This window comes from Solea solea, unplaced genomic scaffold (assembly GCF_958295425.1).
Source record: "Solea solea unplaced genomic scaffold, fSolSol10.1 scaffold_25, whole genome shotgun sequence".
NCBI lineage: Eukaryota > Metazoa > Chordata > Actinopteri > Pleuronectiformes > Soleidae > Solea > Solea solea.
In genome coordinates this window covers 351,121-377,426 of record NW_026704019.1, presented here as the reverse complement: position 1 = coordinate 377,426, position 26,306 = coordinate 351,121, and the positions used below count along the sequence as shown (strand labels likewise).

Below are 26,306 nucleotides of genomic sequence, written 5' to 3'. Positions count from 1 at the left end.
CCTGTGGCGAAACATTAAAATGTTCACCAACTTTGCCGGCCCCTTACTCTTACGCCATAATACCTATTGAAAAGATTTTGATACCTTTGGATCCTCAACTTGTCCAAAGTGACCTCACCAAGTTTGAAGGTGATCCCATGAAAGATCTAGGACAAATCTGTTCAAATATCATTGGTGTGAAATGGCCAAAATCAGCAAAGCATTTACTTTCAATCCAAGATGGCGGCTTTCCTGTTAGTTTTAGAGCATAGGCTACGCTGACTTTTTTGACCGGCCCGACCTAAGGAACACGTGTACCAAGTTTCGTGCATGTACATTAAACGTGCTCCTCAGGACCACAAGTTTTAGGGGGTGGAGCAGGTTTTTGGCCCGTCCACTTTCACCAGGGGGCGCTGATTTTGACTTGAAATATTTTCACATAGGTTTGTTCAGGGCCAGACTATCAACAATCCTAGCAAGTTTGGCTCAGATTGGACCAGGATTGGCAAAGTTGTGACAGTTTTTTTTTTTTTGTATTTTCTACCACCACCAGGAGGCGCTGTTTTCAAAATGTATTGTTTTCGGCAATATAGTCGCCTTCAGCAACTACCCATTATCAATCATAGGAAGTTTGGTTGGGATTGGATCTTCCATCGCAAAGTTATTAGAGTTTCGCTTTTTGTTGTGAAAAATAGGAATTTACACCCACTTTGGCGCCCCCTATCTCGTACACCATGAGACATTTTAAAAAACTTTTGATAACTTAAGTTCCTCAACTGGTTCACAGTGACCTGACCAAGTTTAAAGGTGATCGCACAAGAACTCTAGGATTAATTCATTCAAATACCAGAGGTCATATTGTCTCCGTCACCAGGGGGTGCTGTTTTTGAAAGTGAATATTTTCTTATAGGTGTCTTCAGGGCCGGACTATCATCAATCCTAGCAAGTTTGGTTCAGATTGGACTAGGATTCGCAAAGTGGTAGCAGTTTGTTTTTTTGTCGCAAAAATCCGACTTTGCATCATTACCATGGCAACATCATGTAACGATACGCCATCATATTGAGCACGCATAGTCTACCTTGTGTTTAGAATCTTTTAACCAATTTTGAGTTTGATACAATCATTTCTGTAAAAGTTATTCCCGAAATTGTAAAAGTAACTTTTTTTTTTAGATTTTCTGCCACCACCAGGAGGCGATGTTTACAAACGTGACAGTTTTTGCATAGGCCTCTTCAGCAAGGGCCCATCATCTATCGCCACAAGTTTGGTTAAGATCGGACCTTCTATCGCAAAGTTATAAGAGTTTTGTTGCGTGTGGCGAAAATCGTGAATTTTCACCAACTTTGACGCCCCCTTTCTCGTACGCCATGATACTTATTAAAAAGTTTTCAGGAACTTTAGATCCTCAACTTGTCCACAGTGACCTCACCAAGTTTGAACGTGATCCCATGTAAGCTCTGGGACAAGTTCGTTCAAATACCGATGGTGCGTAATGGCCAAAATAGGCCAAAAATGGCTGTTCAACCCAAGATGGCGGCCTTCCTGTAGGACTTACAGCGGCGCCAGCACGACATTTTTGGACCGTCCTGACATGCTTAACATGTGTACCAACTTTCGTGCATGTACGTGAAACACGAGAAAAAGCGGCCTGATGAAAGCTGTTTTTCATTTTCGTAAGCCCCGCCCTCTTCCAATTTTGTACGCACTGTGCCCGAACTACTTTCAGACGTAAATTTACACCAGGTTTGATGCACTTGCAAAAATTGGTGAGTTTTCGTGTATGGGAAAGGCCTCAAAAAGGCGATTCATTTAGAGGAATAATAATAATAATAATAAGAATAATCTTCACAGTTTCAATAGGGTTCTTGCAACCAAGTTGCTCGAACCCTAACTAGTACCGCAAGCGGTAATTGACGGGTTCGAGCTTGACGGCTCGCGAGTCCCTGTGCGTCCACGTCGCTACGCGAGTCACATTTGACTATTTCAAAGATGTCATCCCCCTACCTTTGTTCTGAAGGCGTCAATATCTGCCACCAACGCCTACAACACACAATCTTAACCCCTCACCATTGGCACCCTTCACCTAACCTTGTTCGTCCTGACGGTCTTGGGATCCCAATGGTTCTATGAAGAGACCCCAGAGTATTTTCAGAGAAAAAACTAAAGTGAAATAAAACATGAGTATATTTGTCATAAAAATGGGAAACAAGAAATGTAGTATAATCATAGTTAGAAGGATAAAATATAGATACACATTTCTAATATCATAAAAAATACATTAAAGTGTGTCATTGTTGGTGTGGTGGTTCAGTCTGTTGTTGAATGAGCTGATTGAGGATGATGTGTTCAGAGAGTTATTGAATCATTAGCATCACAGTCAATGCTTTATACAAAGCTGTGTTTTTCACACATTATCCAAGCACATCAGCTTTGCCATTGTTCCCTTTACCTGTGAGCCGCCCTGCACATCAGGTTGGTTTGTTATTCATATGAACAGCAGATGCTCACATGCTCCTGTTACAGGTTGTAATGCAGTGTTCTGACTGAACACAAGTTTCAATGTGTGTAACATTGTTTTTAAACAACAATACTGAGCTTGCTAATAATAATGTAGCCATAACGTTTCGAAACGCACAGTGGACTATTAAATACAGTGTCCAGCATGAAAAAACCCCAACTTTTTGTGGGCCAATCAGAATCAGAACACTTTATTTTCCTTGGGTGAATTTTTTTTGTCGTCTAAATGCTCCATGCAAAGAAAAATAGTTATACAGCAGTGGGAACAAGGCATAAGATAAGGATATAAATAAACAGGTAAATAGGCAATGAGATGGAATGAAATAAAATATTAAATAAAATAATACAATAATCAAGTAGACAATCTGGAAATGGAAACAATATACAAATATTAAGCAATGAAGTGAGAATGAGTATAGTTTGTTTTGTTTTATAGATAACCATAGGAGTCTGATCATCAAGTAGTTGCTGGTTTTGTTTTGGCCGGTCACAAATGAAAACCATGCTAAAGTAAAGGAATTGGAAAATGATTTTCTTATTTTCACATTTGGAGGAAAAAAAGTCATGACAATAAATGCTACAGACTGGAAATGACTTACACTTGTGTTCAATTCTTATAACCATTTTTTTATTGGTGCATTTTAAACCACGCCTCTTTTCCCCTAACTTGTCTGTGATTGGTCTATTACCACGTCTGTCTGGTAAAACTCAGCTTTGTTAGGACAGTGCCCTTCAGTTGTGTAGTTTCTACACAGCACGTGGTTCTACTTGGCCTTGGCTTTCAGTGGACTGCACTTGAGCGAATTTCATCTTTTTCAAAGTCTCTTCAACGGTTAAAAGGTCTTTCTTCTTTGTATGTACTGGACTTCATCAGCAGAACCAGCGGATAATTTTAGGTAAGTGCTGTTGGCATATCAGTTCACATAGCTCTTTGTTTACATGGCCAGAGAGAACGATGCCAATGAACAGATTAATTTAAAAGAATGTAATCACTGTTTTTGCTTTCTGGTGGCCTTGTCTTTGTTTGCATCTAGCATGGCTGTACAAATGGTTAACATGTTAGATGCAGTTTGTCTTTATACACGGTTCAAAGCAGACGGGAGTAATTTCAATAAGTCTCATTATTTGTATCACAAATACAGTTTGTGGGATGTGTGTTTTTGTTGGTTTTTGTTTCAGTTTTTATGTTTGAACAATATTTTTGCGGTGTCGCATGGATGTATTTTATGCTCTGCATAGAGCATAGCCCTTGGGCAGGGGCAGTGATGTTACCCATCATGCCCAAGTTTCATTTGAGTCCACCACAGTCACACACCAAAAGAACTAGTTATTCCATTCCACAGCTGTAGACTTTTCTATAGCCCACGAGCGATGATCTCGTGGGTGACAATCTGTTTTTAAGGCGTAGCATTACGTCTGAAACTTTTTGACAATCGGTGGTCATGTAATCATGATGTCACGTGCGTTTTTTCCGGGTTAGTTGTCCTGGAAACATGAAGTTCTGCCAGTGCTGTGGTGTTTGTGGATCAGGGTGAAAACAACGACCAGAAATCAAAACAACATATTACTGTATACCACCAGTATGTGTGAAAACACTCACCCTGGCTGTAACTGTTGTTTAGTCCTAAATTTATACTAAGTTTATTAAAAATAGTATATTATGGCTGTAAATTAGTAAGTACAGTTGGTACAGTAAACCAGCAGATTCATGATCATATTATTAGGAACAATAAGAACGTGTACAAGGTGAAACAGTGTGGGACTGTGGTTGTTTGATTGTTTGTGTGAGAATTTCGCAAAACTGTACTGACTGTGTTTGGGGGGGGGGGGGGGGGTGTCAGGTAAGTGTTGGGAATTGCCTCAAAACTAGACAAAGCTTGTCTACTTTTAAATGGTGTGTGTAGAGATAGGTTCCGCTTGTTGAACTGAATGAGGATGATGTGTTCAGGGAGTTACCAAATTATTAGCATCACAGTCAATGCTTCATAGACAAAGCTGCGTCATTCGCACATTATTAAAGCACATCAGCTTTCATTGTTCCCTTTACCTTGACCAATTATGCTTAAGGACCTTAACAGCTTAGCAATTGACCTGCACATCAGGCTGGTTTGTTATTCATATTGCTCCCCTTACAGCTTATAATACGAGCTTCTGATTGAATACAGGTTTGGATATGTGTAACATTTGCTTTGTAAAACAACAATACTGAGTTACCTAGCTAATGATAATCAAGTCACATAACTTTCTGAAACACACAGTGGCTTATTACAGCATGAGAAAAACATTTTGGAATCCCTGGAAACACTCACTCTGGGTACTGCACCTAGGCAGTAGCCAGTTAAAAGTAATTGTTATTAAGTCCTATATTTATACTAAGCTTTATAACCATAAATTATTATTAAAGTACAGTCGATATAGTAATCCAACACAGTTATGATCATATTATGAGGAACAATAACAACATGCTGGAAGTGTAACAGTCTGTAACTGTGTGTTTGAGTGCTTGTATGGGAATCTCACAAAAGGGAGTAAAGGGAGTGATGTTGTTATTGTGCTTTTTACAATTGTATGTGTTTTTTTGTTTTTTTTACAGTGGATTGAATTTCCAGGGACGTCACAAAGTTACAGAGGAACAGGAATTGGTTTAAATTATTTCGTTCATTTAATACAACTGTTTTCTGGTATATATTTTACTGTTTCTGTGTGAGTTTTTGTATTTCTATTGGTTAGGTGAAGATGCCTCGCCTGAAGAAGCACAACCGTTCCATCGCGGCCAAGAAGAGCATGGAGGAACGCCTGGCAGCAGTGGTGGCATCTGCGCCTCTGGTCTCCACCACTTGCTTCCCACCACCAACACGTGGTCCCTCATGTATGTGTTCACCTGTTTTCTTTAAATTCTTTGGAGAGTGCATGCGGTCATGTTCAGTGTCTTTAATGTATTTTGTACGTGCACAATGTATTTGGGTGATGTGTTCTTCTATTTTAATGTTTTGTCTTTTTAACTAGGTCGTGGTACTGGTCGTCGCCACCGTGTGAGCACCTGGCCAGTTTCACCCCTGACTGGCAGGAGTCACAAGATGATCATCCCAGCCGAGTCACCTGACAAGAAGGTATTGATTTTGAATTTACAAACATAATTATTTATGTGAGGTGTAGTTATTAATGTTCTTAAATAAATCTTTTCTATTGTTATAGTTTGTTCTTTTTGTCGGTGATTCCCACCTGCGCGCCATTGTTGATGGCCATGTGAAGATTTCGCACAAGCAGCTTTCTTTTGGTCTCATGTCAACGCCAGGCGCTGACGCCAAGGACCTGAGGACTGAGATGGTGAGTGCAGTCCTTCCCAGGACACCTGACCTTGTTTGTGTTCTTGCGCCCAGCAACAACTTGACTAAGGGGACATTGGATCAGGCTGCAGTGGACTTTGAGGAGCTTCTCACCAGTGCCTTGTCTCGGTGGCCGAAGGCAAGATTATTTTAATATGTTCACGTCTTTCCAATCATAATGAATGTGGCTTTATAGGCTGTTGTAGATAATTTCTTTTTATTTCAATGCATGTTTGTGATTATTATATTGCTTGTTTTTAAATAATGTTATGTGTTGTTATAGTTGTTTGTCCTGGACTTCCCTCCCCGCCGGAACGTGGATCAGGACTTGCAGGAACTTTTTCGCCAGGAGTTTCACCGTGTGGCTGCACGCAAGGGTATGGCCCAAAAATATTTAGTTCAGTCTAATTCAAGTTGCACGTGTCATTGGCTTTTATGGCATATGGAGAAAGATAATTTCTGTCACATTCAGAATGTTTTTAAATGAATATGATGCAAACAGATTTTATTTTATTTAAACAAACATTATATTTGTTTGTTTAGGTGTGAGGTACTACTCTATTGCAGAGTTCTTTCCTCTGAGCCAGCGTGACCTGTGGAGTTGGGATGGGGTAAGTGGAAATGATTTGTTTATTGTCCTTTCTTACCTTTACATATATACTAGTTTTTTTTCAGAGTTTGTTAAAGCACTGTATAAATGAAATGTGTTATTATTATTATCATCATTTGCAGATTAGCAACAGTATTGACAGTGCTGTTAATTTGAGTTTGATCTCATATTTTTGCAGGTGCACCTGAGTGATGGATCTGGGATGAGGACGCTGGTGACATTGCTATGCGACAAATCCAGTCTGGAGCTAGCGATGGCTGTTGCACAGGAGGAGTCGCGTAGCATGTTGCCAGCTGTTCCTGCTCCTGCTCCTCGTCTGGCTCCGAGGTTGGTTGTGGTTGGAGAGGCCCGCTCTCCACGTCCGTTGCACAACCCATTGGATTGGAAGGTGGTTGAACCACGCAGGACGGTAAATGAGTTGCACACTTTGTGTTTTAGGAGAAACAGAAACATTTCCAAGCAATTCACTGCACAAATGGTCAAAATGTACATGTATAAAATTATATTTTTCATTACAGGGGAGCAGCTCGCCCCCTAAGGGAGGGAAGGTTCAGCTCAGGGTATGTTTTGTTTTTTAATTCACCTTTTGATATCTATGTTTATTGATTGATGTATCTATCTGTATGTTTTCTCAACAGAAGTTGTTACTAAAATTCTTTCTTTTTTGTCTCACAAGGATTGTTACATCCCTCTCACTCCTGTGTGGTTCAGCCCACCAATGTTGGAGATGATGGACAGTGTCCGTCCGGGCAATCTTGATCAGAAGGAGCCCAGTACTTCTGCCAAGGGACCAACGGTAATGTGCATGCAAAGAGTGTTTATTAGCCAATGATTCAATTTGGAACAATGAACTGTCAAGACTGATGTCATTATTTGAAGTTGTTGCAATTTAAGCATTTTGTTATTATTCTTTTAGGGGGTCAAGCGTCCTAGGAGCCCTTTTGCTCCAAAGAAGAGCTGTGGGAAACAGAAGGTTTGAGACGTTGTATTTGTTTTCTAGTGTTTGGCAGTAAATTGTGTAAGAACATGGAAGTAATTTGTTTGCTGTTTTTTTTTTCTAAGGTGAAGGTGGAGGAGTGGCCTGAACTTCCCAAGGCTGTGTCGGTAAGTGCACATTGTGTGAAAGTTGTATAATTTTATGAATGGATTATGCAACACCTTGTTATTTTATTCATACTGTAAGTTGGAAGGGCTGTGGGAACCAGCTGGTTGAGCTCGTTACATTTTATTTCTGGTGTTGGGCAGTAAATTGTGGAAGGGCATGCAGTTAATGTGTTTGCTGTGTTCTTTTTTGTTTTTGTCTAAGGTGGAAGTGGGGGATTGGCCTGGAGTGCCCAAGGCTGTGGAGGTAAGGGCAGATTGTGAGAATGTATATAAATGTATTCTGTTAAACAAATTTCACTGTTTATATTAGTAGTTTATGGTCAAGATTGACTTGCATATGCAAATGTTGAATTTTCCAATATTTGATTCCCTGAAAAGTATCACAAGTCCGGGCTGTTATAAATGTACAGATACAGCTGTGTTACAATGTGTAACAAGATTGATTGTTTTTTTTTCATCAGGAGGTCCCTGTGGAGCGTCCCCGCAGACGCATTGTCTTCAAGAAGAGGCGTACTTCTCAGCAGGTTTGTCATTATTTAGATTATGATTTTATAAAGAATTTAGTTAGTGTTGATAGTGCTCAAACATTGTGGCAGTTGTAACATAGTGATGAAGTTATTGTGAAGTCATGGTGAGTCTAACATTCAGTGTGTTTTGTAGCAGGTTGCAGCTGCAGATGTTGTGGAGGTGATGAGTGGACCATCACCTGTGACCATTGAAGACTGTCCCCCTATGCACAGCTCCCCAGACCTCATCCAAAGTAAGGTCGCTGCTAATGTTGATACTTTGCCGGTAACGTTTGATGCTGGGTCTGTTAGTTCAGGTGAAGAGGAGATCATAGCGGTCTCTGATACAGACAGTGAGGGTTCCATTTCTTTTGGGTGGACTGATACTTTGCCATTAGCGCAAGGTTCACGGTCTGTTGGGGCAGGTGTAGATGAGGTCACAGTGATCTCTGATACAGACAGTGAGGGTTCCATTTCTTTTGGGTGCTTTGATACTGTGCCGCGAAGTTTTGGGGTGCGTTCTGTGAGGGGATCCTTTCATCAGGGGGATCAGCGTTTTAAATATAGAGGTGTACAGTGTATGGCAGTAAGTTTGGCTGCCATGGCAATGCATAAGACCAAGAGTGTGTTTTCTTGGCAAACGAGACATCTGGACGATGCTGTTGTTTGTGGTGACAAGATCTACACATCTTTGCGTGACAATAACTTGATTTGTGGTGGTCACACTATCCCATGTATTCCAGAGTTACCAAAGCAGTTGGATAGACGTGGCCATAGTTATGAGTTTGAGTATGGTGACTTTGTGACTGGGGATGTCAATGTGGTTGAGGGAGAGTTTATTGATGCAGGTGTGTGCACAACTCTGAAGGACGGTTTGAAAAAGATGTGTATGGAATATGACACATGCTTTTTCACATTGTTATCCCGTACTTGTGGGATTATTAGGGAAGGAGAACAGTTTGCTGTTGTTGACTCTCATGCACGCAGTGCAGATGGGATGGTGCATCCCAACGGAAAGAGTGTTGTTGTGTACTTTAGTAGTCTTGAACACTTGATTCAGCATGTTAGCTGTTTTGCTGCAGGATTCAGAGGGACACAGAAGTTGTTTGAGATTGCTGGTGTTCGTGTCACTGTCAAAGTAGATGGTGGTGCTAGCCAGTCATCTTCATGTAAGATTGGTGCAAAGCGCAAGGCTACTACAATGCCTACTCGTACTTCAAAGAGGGTTAAAAGGAGTGACCCAATTGATTCAGATGTAGCATTTGTTAGTGAGGTTACAGTTAAGGAGTTGGTGTTTAACCCTGTTCGTAATGATGTAGCTCGAGCTTTATGTGATAAATTACATGTTGAGTCAGAGAAAGTCGATGATGTGTTTTCAATAGTTGGTGTGTTGGGGGCTCCGTGCAAAAGGGACACAATAGTTGGTGATGGCAACTGTTTTTTTAGATCAGTCAGTCAAGCTGTGTGTGGTTCACAAAAGAATCACAGGAAAATTAGATTAGCTGTAGTTAAACAATTAGAAGGTAATGCTGCAGTTTATGAGAGCATTTTGAGAAGTGAGTTCTCATCAGTGTCAGATTATGTCATTAAGTCAAGGATGCGTTATGTCGGCAGTTGGGCGACAGAGGTTGAGATTCAAGCAGCAGCAGATTGTTTAGGAGTTTCTATTTTCACTTACATGGGTGATCGCTGGCTTGAATATAGTTGTAAGAATAGCCAGTTTTCCGGTCAGGCAGTATACTTAGAACATGTCAATGGTAACCACTATGAGACTGTTGTTTGTGTTCATCAGCCACAGACACAGTTTTGTTATGGTCACTGCAAAGTAGGTGAGGCTACAACAGGCTACAATCTTAGACAGCACAGTAAAGTAGAGGCACAGGCAACAGCTAGAAGGTATACTTCTAATTTAAACTATAGTTTTTCTAATTATTTGAGAAGGAAAAAGTGGTTCGAAAATAAAATTCAATGTAGAGACAATATATTAGAGAAGTTGAAACGTCAGAAACGTTCTAAAGTAAAATACATGCAAGATGTCAGCTATAGAGAGAAAAAGAAAAGGTCAGATAAAGTAAAGTATACACAAGATGTTAGCTATAGAGAGACAAAGAAAGGGTCAAATAAAGTAAAGTATACACAAGATGTTAGCTATAGAGAGAAAATGAAAGATTTAAGTAAAGTTATGTACACACAAGATGTCAGCTATAGAGAGGAAAAGAAACAGATGAGCAAAAATAAGTACTGTTTAAATGTCAGCTACAGACAGAAGAAAAAAATTAGTAGTGTAAGGAAGTACCAAAGTAATCCACAGTTTCAGGAGAGTGTTAGAGCAGGGAGCAAAGTGAAAAGGCAGCTTTTGAAAGACCAGGCAGTAGATTTTGATTTTGTGATGGAGCAGTTTCTGTCTAAAGTGACAGATGGACCACATTTTGTGTGTTCTGTTTGCCAAAGGTTGTTGTTTAAAAAGCAGGTTTTGAATTGTAAAATAAGTCATTATAACAAGAGTGCAGACATGGCGTTAATTGCGGAGAAATGTATTTCAGAGGAGTATTTACATAAATGTAATGAGAACTGTGCAACTTCATGTCAGTTGTTTGATTCCTCTAGAGGACACTTGTGGATTTGTTATAATTGTAATTCTAAGATAAATAGAAAAGAGATTCCTCCTGAGTGTGTAATCAATAATTTAGGTGTCCATGCTGTGCCTCCTGAATTGGCTTGTTTAAATAGTTTAGAGCAACATTTGATTGCGTTGCATATCCCATTTATGAAGGTTTTGGCATTGCCTAAAGGAGGACAAAATGGTGTTCATGGACCGGTGACGTGTGTTCCAGCCAATATTGTAGAGACAAATAATTTGCTTCCTCGTTCCAATATGGAGGGGTCTTTGTTGCGTGTCAAACTGAAGCGAAAGCTAACATACAAAGGACATTATGAGTATCAGTTTGTTGACCCAATGCGCATAAGGCAGGCTTTGTTGTATTTAAAACAGAATAACATGTATTATAAAGATGTACATTTTAATGAAGACTGGTTGAATGAGTTTTGTCGGGAACAAGAGCTTGAGAGTTTAACACAGGAAAGTGATGGTAATTTAGAAAAGAATGAAACACCTGCTGAGGTGGATGAAGGTGAGGATGAGCTGTTGCATGACAGGCAGCAACACTGTATGTTTCAGGACACTTGTCTCATGCCTGTAGATATTGGTCAGGAAGCGCTAGATCAGTATTTTGAGTGTGTTGTGAATGTGGCTCCAGCAGAAGGTAACAACCCTGTGAAGTTACTTTCTAATCGTGAAAATGAAGCAAAGTGTTTTCCAGTGTTGTTTCCACAGGGACATTCTGTGTTTCATGACAATAGAGAGCAACGTTTGACATTGTCGCGTTATTTTAATAATCGGATTCTCCATGCTGATGGCAGGTTTGCTCAGAATGTGGAGTATATTTTTTTCGCACAGTATATGTCAGAATTGGAGCAGGTTGTGTCGAATGTGTCCATAGCTTTGAGGAAAGGCAAAGGAAGTCAGGTTTGTAAGAGAGTTAAGGATTTGGTGAATAATGAGGAGTCTTTAAGGAAGTTGTTAGAGTTTGATGATGGTTATCGTTTCCTTAAGCCTATTAGAGGTACCCCTTCATTTTGGCAGGCAGCGCAGCGTGATTTACTTGCTTGTGTGCGTCAGCTTGGTGTACCCACTTGGTTTTGTTCATTTTCTGCAGCAGACATGCGTTGGACTAACTTACTTGGTAGTATTTTGAAACAGGAAGGGAGAGAACAGACAGCTGAGGAGTTAGAGTGGGCAGACAAATGCGAGTTGTTGCGTCGTAATCCTGTAACTGCGGCGAGAATGTTTGATTTTCGGTGGCATTGTTTTTTGAAAGAGGTCCTTATGTCCCCCTCAAACCCTATAGGTAAAATCAAGGACTATTTTTATCGTGTTGAATTTCAGCAGCGTGGGTCTCCACATGTTCATTGCCTGTTTTGGATTGAGAATGCTCCCTTAATTGACAAAAACACAGATGAAGAGGTAGTTGAGTTTATTGACAAATATGTTACATGTGAACTACCCTCTGATGATGACACATTATTGGACATTGTGTCGTCTGTGCAGGTGCATTCAAAGCGCCACTCAAAAACATGTAAAAAGAAAAACACAGTTTGCCGTTTCAATTTTCCAAGACCAGCATCTGCACAAACATTTATTAGTCGTGTTAAAGTAGATGAGGAGATAGTAATATGTAATTGTAAAAAAACAGATTCAACAGAGACTGTGTGTTTCAATTGTAAAGAGCGTGATTTTAAAGAAAGAAAGGCACGTAAAGTAAGGGCTCATGACATTTTGGAAGCAATTAAGAAAGCACTCTCTGATGAAAATCAGAGCTATGATACAGTGGAACAGTTGTTTGAAAGTTTAAATGTAACTCAGGAAGCATTTGAAGATTCATTCAATCGAACGACTACAGGTACAAAAGTAGTTTTAAAGAGGCAGGTGAAAGAGGCTTGGGTTAATCAGTACAGTAAGCAACTTTTGAAGTGTTGGAATGCAAACTTGGACATTCAGTATGTGGTTGATGCCTATGCATGTGTTGTGTATATAATTTCATACATTTCAAAGGCAGAAAAGGAAATGGGGTTGTTGTTATCAAATGCCCAAAGGGAAGCAGCTAAAGATGGTAATGTTAGTGCTAAAGAGGCTTTGAAAAAACTAGGTGGTGTATATTTACATAACAGGGATGTGTGTGCTCAGGAAGCAGTGTATAGGTTGACTAACATGCATCTGAAGGAGTGTTCTAGAAAGGTCATGTTTGTACCAACAGGGGAGAATATAGTAAAGATGAGTTTGCCTTTAAAAGTGTTAAAACAAAGGGCAACAACAGATGATATTAACACTAAAGAGATGTGGATGACCAGTTTAGTTGACCGGTATAAGAACAGGCCCAATGACAGTACGTTTAATGACATGTGTATTGTAATGTTTGCTTCTGAGTATCGTGTCGTAAGTAAAAATGAAAACTGCAAAACTAAAATTGCATTGAGCAACAATTGTGGTTTTGTCACAAAGAGAGTCAGAACACAACCTGCTATAGTGCGTTATGCTCGGTTCTCTGAAACAAAAAATCCAGAATTGTTTCATTTGAGTAGATTGCAGTTGTTCATGCCATATCGTGTTGATGATCAGTTAAAACCAGAGGGTTTTGAAACGTTCCAACAGTTTTATGACAATGGTAATGTTTTGTTTTGTGATGGATCTGTACATACAGTAAAGTCAGTAGTTGATTTGAATAGGAGCAGGTTTGAAGTAGACGCTGACATGTTGGAAAACATCCAGAATAGGATTGATGCAGATGGTGTGGCGGAAGATGCGTGGTGTCAGTTATGTCCAGAGCAGGAGTTGGAACGTTTAGAGTCTGTGGAGGAAATGGCAGAGAGACGGGAAACAGTGGCAGAACACCAGGATCATATTCCAGATTTAGCTGCTAATCGTGAGCAGGTACAACATTTGGAGAAAAGGAATAATGTAATGTGTAGGAGTGATGGTTTGTCGTTGGTTAGATCTTTAAATGATACACAGATGCATGTTTTTTATCAGATTCGGCAGTGGTGTTTAAACAAGGTCTCAGGGAAAAATCCACCTCCTCTACATGTTTTTGTTACAGGTGGTGCTGGAACTGGTAAAAGTCATTTAATTAAAGCCATTCAGTACGAGTGCATTCGGTTGTTATCACCATTGTGCAGTAATCCTGACAATGTCAGTGTTTTAATAACTGCACCAACAGGTATTGCTGCATACAATCTGAATGCAGCAACAATTCACCACACATTCAGTATTGGAGTAGATATACGCTTACCGTACAGTCCACTGGGTGAGGAAAAAATTAATTCTCTTCGGGCTAAATTCAGTGATCTGCACATTTTGATAATAGATGAAATTTCAATGGTAAATCCCAATCTTTTGGCATATATTCATGGTAGATTACGTCAAATGAAACAAAGTGGCAACCGGCCATTTGGAAACATTTCTGTCATTACTGTTGGAGATTTTTACCAGTTACCTCCAGTAAAAGGAAAACCCCTGTATGTAGAGGATTTGAATATTGACTTGTGGTCTTTGTTTTCAGTTGTGAAGTTAACAGAAGTAGTCAGGCAGAAAGACAGTGTGTTTTCAAAGTTGTTGAACAGGGTTAGGATTCATAGAAAAGGGACACCAATGTTAAAAAGTGATGTCGAGATTTTGAAATGTTGTGAAACTGGTGAAGTCAGCTCAGCTTTACACATATATGCGACAAATCAACAAGTAAATGAGCACAATATTCAGAGGTTGTATGCTGTGTGTCCGGACTATGTCACTATTGAAGCTCAGGATTTTCAAAATGATAGGAGAACAGGAAAACTAAAGTTAATTGATGGCCATCATGCTAAAGCGAAAAATACGTATTTGTCTGAGCGATTGTTGTTAGGTGAGGGTGCACGTGTGATGTTGTGTCAAAATGTTGACGTGAGTGATGGCCTGGTGAATGGAGCATGTGGTGTTGTAACACAGATAGTACAATCAGAGGGTGTTAAGTTTCCAAAAATGGTTTATGTGAAATTTGATGATGAGAATGTAGGTGCAGAGAGGAGGAGACAGTCACCAAGTGTTGTAGCTGATTTAGTGGGTTCTACAGCTATTGCTCCAGAGGAGGAGAGAGCTTGTAGAAAAGGCGGCCTGAGACGTCAATATCCACTTAAATTAGCATGGGCGTGTACAATCCACAAAGTTCAGGGCATCACAGTAGATGATGTTGTTGTGTGTTTTGACAAGATATTTGCAGCTGGACAGGCATATGTTGCTTTAAGTCGAGTCAGGAGTTTGTCAGGCTTGATCATTGAAAAGTTTGATGAGAAGAAGATTTATTGTAGGGGTGACATTAATGATGCTATTCAGACAATGTCTCCATTCTTAGTTGATAGTTTGACAGAGCAGCGATTGAGGGCATGCAGGTTTAGTGCTTATTTGCTGAATGTGCAGGGTTTGACTCGACATGTGCCAGATTTGGTGTTGTGTACACAGCAGTTACAGCTTAACTGTATTGCTGTAACTGAGACTTGGTTAGCTGCATCGTCTTCTGTTGAATCAGTTAACATTGACGGTTATAGTTTTCATGGTTGTTCACGCAGTTCATGCTACAGTAGTGATGACCCCAGATTGGTTGCATTAAAAGATCAACAACATGGTGGTGTTGGCATTTATATTGCGGCAAACACAGGGTGTGAGATAATAGAAGTCCCTTCGTTTAATTTGGAGTGCATAGTATCCAAATTTTCTACACACCAGCTAGTTATTGCAGTGTTATATCGACCACCATGTTATCCCATGACCTTATTTAAAGAACATTTAGGCACATTTCTTGATTGGCTAGATTCACCAAATGAAACCATTGCAGTCATGGGTGATTTCAATGATGATATTTTGAAATCATCAACAACATGTACACTTTTAACAGAAAAAGGTTTTGTTCAAATTGTAACTGAAGCAACAACAGAGAAGGGTACTTTAATTGATCACATTTACATAAAACAAGCAGATAATGGGGCAGAATCACTAGTGCTGCCTACATACTTTAGTGATCATGAGGCAGTCCTGTGTTTATTTAAGTGATGGCAGTTTATGTCACCACATTGTGGCTGCTTGATCCAACCTGACAACTGTAATAATTAATGTTTGAGTAGTTTTTTTAGTATCTGATGGTTAATTTGTTCCTGGACATCAGTTACTAAATAGTGAATTTAAATGTGTGAAATATGTCATTGCTCCATATTAAGTTGCTATAGTATTTGTTGTATTCTAAAATGTGTTATAGCTCCATATGAAATTGCTATTGTATTTGTAGTATTATCAAATGTTGTATTACTCCATATAATAATTAATTATTAATTATTAATTAATTCTGTAATTGCTGTTGTATTTGTTGTATGTAATGTGTTATTGCTCTTTATGAATTTGCTGTTGTATTTGTTGTATGTGATGTGGTGATGTTGTGTTGTATTAATATTGTCATTATGTTAAATTACCGATTTGTCCTTGCTGTGCAGATACCCATGTGTCTTGGGCTGCAAGTTCCATATCAAGTTGTGTTTTTTATGAATTTATTTGAATTTGCATTTATATGATATCATGAGGAAAAAGCAATAAATAAATACATGTATTACCAACATTAACAACTGTTAATAAAAGTTTGTCATATTGTAATCCTTTCACTGTCCTTGTTTTTTTTTTTTCCAAATGTCATGTGGGACTGCAGTTGTAGTCTTGTACTAATGTGTGTGTTTTTATTGTCATGGCATAATTATGATTCAAGATTCAAAGTGTTGATTGTCATATGCACAGTAAAGAAACACGTTTCCCTGTACAATGAAATTCTTACTTTGCTGTCCACTCAAAAACACCAGCATAAAGTAAGAAAGAGATGCTTTTGTAAAAAAAAAAGTATAAATATACATAATAAAAATATAAATATTACAAAGAAACTAAAATAACATATATGCATAAAATAAGTGTAAAAATAAGAACTGTAATTATGTATACTGTTAACATTAGAATGTTATATTATTTTACATGAGTTTTTCAAGTCTGTCAAATGTACTGAAGACTGAAGTCATAAATCACATTCAATTTAAAGTGCTTATAAAGTCTTTCCCCAATGTCACCAAAAAAATATGGTGTTTCACACAGGTTCTGCAGAATTAATCATGTCAAACTAATCGATCAAAGTTTGAAAGTGCGTCACATTCAATTTAAATCACTTACAATGGGTACGCTCTATGTCACCAGCAGGTGGAACTCTGACCTTTGTTTGGCACTACAAGTACAAATTAGTAAATTTGGTTCTCCACAATATACAGATTATTTTGGGCATTAACCTTCTATTGCGAAGTTTTAAGAGTTTCGTTATGAAAGAATATAACTTAAGAAGGCACTATGAAAACATGCAACTTTTTCAAGTTTGCACTAACTTTTCTAATTTTATTATAAAAGACAGACATTGGTGAGGATCAGAGCAGCACATTGATTTGTTTTTATAATGCATGCTGTTTCATTTGTGCATTTATCTTGCCATTGAGCTTTGAAGGAAAATTACATTTTGCTGTTTACCTGTTTAAAAAAAGAAGAAGGAAAAACGTTTTCAATTTGTTAAGAGCCTTGAGAAAATATTGCAACTGATTTTATTTATGTTTTGCTTAATTTAATTTAATTTAATGATTAAGTGCAATATAGGCTGTGGTATTGGTATTGGTTCAATATGTGCAATAATTGCAAGTTTTAATAAACATTGAACCAGCCCGGCCCGCCACTTGTACCATTTTTTTTTATTTTGGCCCCCCCCCCCCTGTATTAGACTGAAAAACTGTTTATGTTAGATTTGACAGATTTGTAGGCAAATGCCTCCATCATGTGGCGAAAAAGGGTATTGCATGAACAAACTACTGCATTTTGCCATGGCAACACCGTTAAACGATTGCTTCTCATATTAGGCACGCATCATCTACAATGTGTTTTGTTTTTTATCATAAATTTTGAGTATGATACAAAGAAGTCTGTAAAAGTTATAAGGGAATTGTGAATTTGTTGTATTTTCTGTTACTACCAGGAGGCGCTGTTTTTAAAATGTACAGTTTTTGCATAGACTTCGTCAGCCATGGTCCATCTTGAACCCCTAGCACATTTGGTTGGAAAAGGACCTTCTATCGCAAAGTTATAAGAGTTTTGAGTAAAACCTTTGCAGTGTTGACATGGCAACACCGTTGAAGGATTTGTTATCATATTATGCACACATCATCTACCATGTGTTTTAAATTTTTTCACCTATCTTGAGTTTGCTACAATAAATTCTGTAAAAGTTAAATGCGAAATTGTGATTGAAATTGTGACATGTGTTGTATTTTCTGTTCCACCAGGGGGCGATGTTTTCAAAATTTACAGTTTTTGCATAGACATCTTTAGCAACGGCCCATCATCGATTGTCACTAGTTTGGTTAATAGCTGACCTTTCATGGCAAAGTTATAAGAAATTGTTGTGTGTTGCGAGGAATCGCGATTTTCGCCAACTTTGCCGCCCTTCTTCTTGTTCGCCGTGATACTTAATGAAAAGATTTTGATACCTTTGGATCCTCAACTTGTCCACAGTGACCTCACAAAGTTTAAAGGTGATCCCATCAAAGCTCTATGACAAGTGCGTTCACATACCATTGATGCGAAATGGCCAAAATCTGCTAAAAATGTACTTTCAATCCAAGATGGCGGCTTTCTTGTTCGTTTTAGAGCTTAGGCTGCTTTGAATTTTTTGACCGTCCCGACCTAAGGAACGCGTGAGTACCAAGTTTAGTGCATGTACATTAAACGTGCTCCTCAGGAGGACAAGTGTTAGGGGTTATAAGAGTTTTGCCTTTTGTTGTGAAGAATATGAATGAACGCCAACTTTGGCGCCCCCTATCTCAAAAACCATGCGACATTTTGAAAAACTTTTAATATCTTTAGATCCTCAACTTGTCCACAGTGACCTCACAAAGTTTGAAGGTGATCCCATTAAAGCTCTATGACAAGTGCGTTCACATACCATTGGTGCGAAATGGCCAAAATCTGCCAAAAATGTACTTTCAATCCAAGATGGCGGCTTTCCTGTTCGCTTTAGAGGTTTGGCTACGCTGACTTTTTTGACCGTCTGGACCTAAGGAACGCGTGAGTACCAAGCTTTGTGCATGTACATTCAACGTGCTCCTCAGGAGGACAAGTTTTACGGGTTGTAAGAGTTTCGCCTCTTGTTGTAAAAAATATTGATGAACGCCAACTTTGGCGCCCCCTATCTCGTACACCGAGCGACATTTTAAAAAGCTTTCAGGAACTTATGCTCGGCAACTTGTTCACAGTGACCTCACCAACTTTCAAGGTGATCGCACAAAAACTCTAGGACTAGTTCATTCAAATATCAGGTGTCATAGTGTCTGCTGTCACCAGGAGGCGCTGTTTTTGAAAGTGAATATTTTCATATAGGCGTCTTCACGGGCGGACTATCATCAATCCTAGCCAGTTTGGTTCAGATTGGACTCAGATTCGCAAAGTTGTAGCAGTTTGTTTTTTTGTCACAAATATCTGACTTTGCAGTGTTACCATGGCAACACCGTTGAACGATTTGTTATCATATTAAGCACGCATCATCTATCATGTGTTTTGATTGTTTTCACAAATTTTGGGATTGATACGATTAACTATGTAAAAGTTATTACCGAAATTGTGTACTTTTTGTATTTTCTGTTACCACAAGGAGGCGCTGTGCTAAAAATGTACGTTTTTTTCACAGACTTCTTCAGCAATGGGCAATCATCAACACTAGGTAATTTGGTTGGGATGTGACCTTCTATCGCAAAGTTATAAGAGTTTTGTTGCCTGTGGCGAAAAATTTAAATTTTCATCAACTTTGCCGGCCCCTTTCTCGTACGCCATGCGACATTTGAACTAACCATAAGCATCGTAAGCTCCTGAACTTGTCCACAGTGACCTCACCAAGTTTGAACGTGATCCCATGTAAGCTCTAGGACAAGTTCGTTCAAATACCGATGGTGCGAAATGGCCAAAATCAACAAAAAATGAACTTTTAATCCAAGATGGCGGCTTTCCTGTTCGTTTTAGAGCATAGGCTACGCTGACTTTTTTGACCGTCCCGACCTAAGGAACGCGTGTACCAAGTTTCGTGCATGTACATTAAACGTGCTTCTCAGGCCTACGCGTTTTAGGGGGTGGAGCAGTTATTTGTCCCGCCCACTTTCATTTTTTTACGCACATTCCCCGAAACACTAATAAACGTAAATTTACACCAGGTCTGATGCGCTTGCAAAAATTGGTGAGTTTTGGGGCATGTTCAGGGCCTCAAAAACGCGATTTATTTGGTAGGCGGAAGAATAAGAAGAATAACTCTTACGATTACAATAGGGTTCTTGCAACCAAGTTGCTCGAACCCTAATAAAAAGAATAATCTTCACAGTTTCAATAGGGTTCTTGCAACCAAGTTGCTCGAACCCTAATAACTCTTACGATTACAATAGGCTTCTTGCAACCAAGTTGCTCGAACCCTAATAATAAGAAGAATAACTCTTACGATTACAATAGGCTTCTTGCAACCAAGTTGCTCGAACCCTAATAAGAAGAACTAGTACCGCAAGCGGTAATTGACGGGTTCGAGCTTGACGGCTCGCGAGTCCCCGTGCGTCCACGTCGCAGCGCGAGTCCTCTTCCTCATCTTCCGTTCATTCACCGCTTGTGGTACTGGTTATTTTCAGCTGCATCCCCGCGCAATGTCAGGCGTGCCCTTTTAAAATGGCCGTCTTCCTGTTGGGTGAAAGGCGTGTCCGTAAACGTGTTTAGGGAAGGTACCTTGACTTACATAACAAGTTTCGTGTGGATCGGAGAATGTCAGACTTTACTTCCTGTTTCGGGAGTTGTACTTCCTGTATGGAGGTCATCCTTTACAGACATGTTCAGGGCGGGTCTGAGGTCTGAGGTCTAACAGTGTGATTTCGTCTATAAGTTGTTATTTTTGTGAAAAACAACTGATGGTATCAGAATTGAAGCTGAATTTTAGAAATAACTAGTTATTTTTGTGATAGAACATCTGATGGTATAAGAATTTAGGGTGCATTTTCTCTTTTTTCCCTCTGTTACTTTTTCTCTCTTCCCATTTTCCCTGTTTTTTTTTCCTTGGCCCCTCTTGCAGTACCTTTTGCCCCATCTTTCCCTTTCAGAGCAGCATGAGAAACTGTAAATGTTAGATTTGATAGATTTGTAGGCAAATGCCTCCATCATGTGGCGAACAAAGGTTACTGCACTGACTAACAACTCAGTAGAGTGGATCCTGTGTAGTGTTCTTATGTCAACACCATTGAACGATTTGTTATCATATTCAGCAAGCATCATCTACCATGTGTTTTACATGTTTTCATTCATTTTGAGTATGATACAATGAAATTTGTTAAAGTTATAAGGGAAATTGTGAACTTGTATTTTCTGTTACCACCAGAAGGCGCTGTTTTTAAAATGTACAGTTTTTGCATAAGCATCTTCAGCAAGATCCCATCATCGATCGTCACTAGTTTGGTTAAGATCTAACCTTTCATCGCAAAGTTATAAGAGTTTGTTGTTGTAGCGAAATACCAGACGTCATATTGTCTGCCGTGAACAGGGGGCGATGTTTTCAAAATGTACAGTTTTTGCATAGACATCTTTAGCAAGGGCCCATCATCGATTGTCACTTGTTTAGTTAATATCTGACCTTCCATGGCAAAGTTATAAGAGATTGTTGTGTGTTATGAGGAATCGTGATTTTCGCCAACTTTGCCGCCCTTCTTCTTGTTAGCCGTGATACTTAATGAAAAGATTTTGATACCTTTGGATCCTCAACTTGTCCACAGTGACCTCACAAAGTTTGAAGGTGATCCCATTAAAGCTCTTTGACAAGTGCGTTCACATACCATTGGTGCGAAATGGCCAAAATCTGCTAAAAATGTACTTTCAATCCAAGATGGCGGCTTTCCTGTTCGTTTCAGAGCTTAGGCTGCTTTGAATTTTTTGACCGTCCCGACCTAAGGAACGCGTGAGTACCAAGTTTAGTGCATGTACATTAAATCGGCTCCTCAGGAGGACAAGTTTTACGGGTTGTAAGAGTTTTGCCTTTTGTTGTGAGAAATATGAATGAACGCCAACTTTGGCGCCCCCTATCTCGAAAACCATGGGACATTTTGAAAAACTTTTAATAACTTTAGATCCTCAACTTGTCCACAGTGACCTCACAAAGTTTAAAGGTGATCGCACAAAAGCTCTATGACAAGTTAGTTCACATACCATTGGTGCGAAATTGCCAAAATCTCCCAAAAATTTACTTTCAATCCAAGATGGCGGCTTTCCTGTTCGTTTTAGAGCTTCGGCTACGCTGACTTTTTTGACCGTCTGGACCTAAGGAACGCGTGAGTACCAAGTTTCATGCATGTACATTCAACGTGATCCTCAGGAGGACAAGTTTTACGGGTTGTAAGAGTTTTGCCTTTTGTTGTGAGAAATATGAATGAACGTCAACTTTGGCGCCCCCTATCTCAAAAACCATGCGACATTTTGAAAAACTTTTAATAACTTTAGATCCTCAACTTGTCCACAGTGACCTCACAAAGTTTAAAGGTGATTGCACAAAAGCTCTAGGACTAGTTCATTCAAATACCAGGCGTCATAGTGTCTGCTGTCACCAGGGGGCGCTGTTTTTGAAAGTGAATATTTTCATATAGGCGTCTTCAGGGCCAGACTATCATCAATCCAAGCAAGTTTGGTTCAGATCGGACTCGGATTCGTAAAGTTGTAGCAGTTTGTTTTTTGTCACAAATATCTGACTTTGCAGTGTTGCTGTGGCAACACCGTTGAACGATTTGTTATCATATTAAGCACGCATCATCGAACATGTGTTTTAAATGTTTTCCTAAATTTTGAGTTTGATACGATTAACTCTGTAAAAGTTATAACCGAAATTGTTTTTTTTTGTATATTTTGTTACCACAAGGAGGCACTGTGCTCAAAATTTACGTTTTTTTCACAGACTTCTTCAGCAATGGTCCATCATCAACCCTAGGTAATTTGGTTGGGATGTGACCTTCTATCGCAAAGTTATAAGAGTTTTGTTGCCTGTGGCGAAACATTAAAATGTTCACCAAATTTGCCGGCCCCTTACTCTTACGCCATAATACCTATTGAAAAGATTTTGATACCTTTGGATCCTCAACTTGTCCAAAGTGACCTCACCAAGTTTGAAGGTGATCTCATGAAAGATCTAGGACAAATCTGTTCAAATATCATTGGTGTGAAATGGCCAAAATCAGTAAAGCATTTACTTTCAATCCAAGATGGCGGCTTTCCTGTTAGTTTTAGAGCATAGGCTACGCTGACTTTTTTGACCGGCCCGACCTAAGGAACACGTGTACCAAGTTTCGTGCATGTACATTAAACGTGCTCCTCAGGACCACAAGTTTTAGGGGGTGGAGCAGGTTTTTGGCCCATCCACTTTCACCAGGGGGCGCTGATTTTGACTTGAAATATTTTCACATAGGTTTGTTCAGGGCCAGACTATCAACAATCCTAGCAAGTTTGGCTCAGATTGGACCAGGATTGGCAAAGTTGTGACAGTTTTTTTTTTTTTGTATTTTCTACCACCACCAGGAGGCGCTGTTTTCAAAATTTATTGTTTTCGGCAATATAGTTGCCTTCAGCAACTACCCATTATCAATCATAGGAAGTTTGGTTGGGATTGGATCTTCCATCGCAAAGTTATAAGAGTTTCACTTTTTGTTGTGAAAAATAGGAATTTACACCCACTTTGGCGCCCCCTATCTCGTACACCATGAGACATTTTAAAAAACTTTTGATAACTTAAGTTCCTCAACTGGTTCACAGTGACCTGACCAAGTTTAAAGGTGATCGCACAAGAACTCTAGGACTAGTTCATTCAAATACCAAGGGTCATATTGTCTTTGTCACCAGGGGGCGGTGTTCCCGAAATTGAATATTTTCATATAGACGTCTTCTGGGCCGGACTATCATCAATCCTAGCAAGTTTGGTTCAGATGGGACTAGGATTCGCAAAGTTGTAGCAGTGTGTTTTTTTGACGCAAAAATCCGACTTTGCATCATTACCATGGCAACATCATGTAACGATACGCCATCATATTGAGCACGCATAGTCTACCTTGTGTTTAGAGTCTTTTAACCAATTTTGAGTTTGATACAATAATTTCTGTAAAAGTTATTCCCGAAATTGTAAAAGTAACTTTTTTTTTTAGATTTTCTGCCACCACCAGGAGGCGATGTTTACAAACTTGACAGTTTTTGCATAGGCATCTTCAGCAAGGGCCCATCATCGATCGACACAAGTTTGGTTAAGATCGGACCTTCCATCGCAAAGTTATAAGAGTTTTGTTGTGCGTTGCGAGAAATTCGTAATTTTCCCCAAATTTGGCGCCCCCTATCTTGAAAACCATGATACTTATAAGAAGCATTTTAATAACTTAAGATCCTCAACTTGTCCACAGTGACCTCACCAAGTTTAGAGGTGATTCCATGAAAGCTCGAGGACAAGTTCGTTCACATACCATTGCTGCGAAATGGCCAAAATAGGCCAAAAATGGCCGTTCAACCCAAAATGGCGGCCTTCCTGTAGGACTTACAGAGGCGCCAGCACGGACTTTTTGGACCGTCCTGACATGCTTAACATGTGTACCAACTTTCGTGCATGTACGTGAAACACGAGAAAAATCGGCCTGATGAAAGCTGTTTTTCATTTTCGTAAGCCCCGCCCACTTCCAATTTTGTACGCAGTGTCACCGAAGTACTTTCAGACGTAAATTTACACCAGGTTTGATGCACTTGCAAAAGTTGGTGAGTTTTCGTGTATAGGAAAGGCCTCAAAAAGGCGATTCATTTAGAGGAAAAATAATAACTAGTACCGCAAGCGGTAATTGACGGGTTCGAGCTTGACGGCTCGCGAGTCCCCGTGCGTCCACGTCGCAGCGCGAGTCCTCTTCCTCATCTTCCGTTCATTCACCGCTTGTGGTACTGGTTATTTTCAGCTGCATCCCCGCGCAATGTCAGGCGTGTCCTTTTAAAATGGCCGTCTTCCTGTTGGGTGAAAGGCGTGTCCGTAAACGTGTTTAGGGAAGGTACCTTGACTTACATAACAAGTTTCGTGTGGATCGGAGAATGTCAGACTTTACTTCCTGTTTCGGGAGTTGTACTTCCTGTAAGGAGGTCATCCTTTACAGACATGTTCAGGGCGGGTCTGAGGTCTGAGGTCTAACAGTGTGATTTCGTCTATAAGTTGTTATTTTTGTGAAAAACAACTGATGGTATCAGAATTGAAGCTGAATTTTAGAAATAACTAGTTATTTTTGTGATAGAACATCTGATGGTATAAGAATTTAGGGTGCATTTTTTCTTTTTTCCCTCTATTACTTTTTCTCTCTTCCCATTTTCCCTGTTTTTTTTTTCCTTGGCCCCTCTTGCAGTACCTTTTGCCCCATCTTTCCCTTTCAGAGCAGCATGAGAAACTGTAAATGTTAGATTTGATAGATTTGTAGGCAAATGCCTCCATCATGTGGCGAACAAAGGTTACTGCACTGACGAACAACTCAGTAGAGTGGATATGTGTAGTGTTCTTATGTCAACACCATTGAACGATTTGTTATCATATTCAGCAAGCATCATCTACCATGTGTTTTACATGTTTTCATTCATTTTGAGTATGATACAATGAAATTTGTTAAAGTTATAAGGGAAATTGTGAAATTGTATTTTCTGTTACCACCAGAAGGCGCTGTTTTTAAAATGTACAGTTTTTGCATAAGCATCTTCAGCAAGATCCCATCATCGATCGTCACTAGTTTGGTTAAGATCTAACCTTTCATCGCAAAGTTATAAGAGTTTGTTGTTGTAGCGAAATACCAGACGTCATATTGTCTGCCGTCAACAGGGGTCGATGTTTTCAAAATGTACAGTTTTTGCATAGACATCTTTAGCAAGGGCCCATCATCGATTGTCACTTGTTTAGTTAATATCTGACCTTCCATGGCAAAGTTATAAGAGATTGTTGTGTGTTACGAGGAATCGTGATTTTCGCCAACTTTGCCGCCCTTCTTCTTGTTAGCTGTGATACTTAATGAAAAGATTTTGATACCTTTGGATCCTCAACTTGTCCACAGTGACCTCACAAAGTTTGAAGGTGATCCCATTAAAGCTCTTTGACAAGTGCGTTCACATACCATTGGTGCGAAATGGCCAAGATCTGCTAAAAATGTACTTTCAATCCAAGATGGCGGCTTTCCTGTTCGTTTCAGAGCTTAGGCTGCTTTGAATTTTTTGACCGTCCCGACCTAAGGAACGCGTGAGTACCAAGTTTAGTGCATGTACATTAAACGTGCTCCTCAGGAGGACAAGTTTTACGGGTTGTAAGAGTTTTGCCTTTTGTTGTGAGAAATATGAATGAACGCCAACTTTGGCGCCCCCTATCTCGAAAACCATGGGACATTTTGAAAAACTTTTAATAACTTTAGATCCTCAACTTGTCCACAGTGACCTCACAAAGTTTAAAGGTGATCGCACAAAAGCTCTATGACTAATTAGTTCACATACCATTGGTGCGAAATGGCCAAAATCTCCCAAAAATTTACTTTCAATCCAAGATGGCGGCTTTCCTGTTCGCTTTAGA

At 39.5% G+C, this 26,306-nt stretch overlaps 1 protein-coding gene across 1 annotated transcript; it reads left to right on the top strand.

The window, feature by feature from the left end:
• The first annotated feature begins 6,371 nt into the window (after window positions 1-6,371).
• Window positions 6,372-15,779, top strand: LOC131449266 (uncharacterized). Its single transcript, XM_058622109.1, has 9 exons — window positions 6,372-6,434; window positions 6,612-6,842; window positions 6,952-6,993; window positions 7,110-7,229; window positions 7,350-7,406; window positions 7,496-7,537; window positions 7,740-7,781; window positions 7,999-8,061; window positions 8,198-15,779. The coding sequence occupies exons 2-9, from the start codon at window positions 6,636-6,638 to the stop codon at window positions 15,677-15,679; spliced, it is 8,055 nt and encodes a 2,684-aa protein (XP_058478092.1). The 5' UTR covers window positions 6,372-6,434; window positions 6,612-6,635; the 3' UTR covers window positions 15,680-15,779.
• The last annotated feature ends 10,527 nt before the right edge of the window (window positions 15,780-26,306 follow it).

What these genes read in the sequence shown, in the direction of transcription:
- LOC131449266 (XM_058622109.1), top strand. Translation starts at nt 6,636, where the DNA reads ATGAGGACGCTGGTGACATTGCTATGCGACAAATCCAGTCTGGAGCTA. An exon ending in AGAGCTGTGGGAAACAGAAG is followed by an intron (nt 7,407 to 7,495) that starts GTTTGAGACGTT and finishes TTTTTTTCTAAG; the next exon opens with GTGAAGGTGGAGGAGTGGCC. An exon ending in AGAGGCGTACTTCTCAGCAG is followed by an intron (nt 8,062 to 8,197) that starts GTTTGTCATTAT and finishes TGTGTTTTGTAG; the next exon opens with CAGGTTGCAGCTGCAGATGT.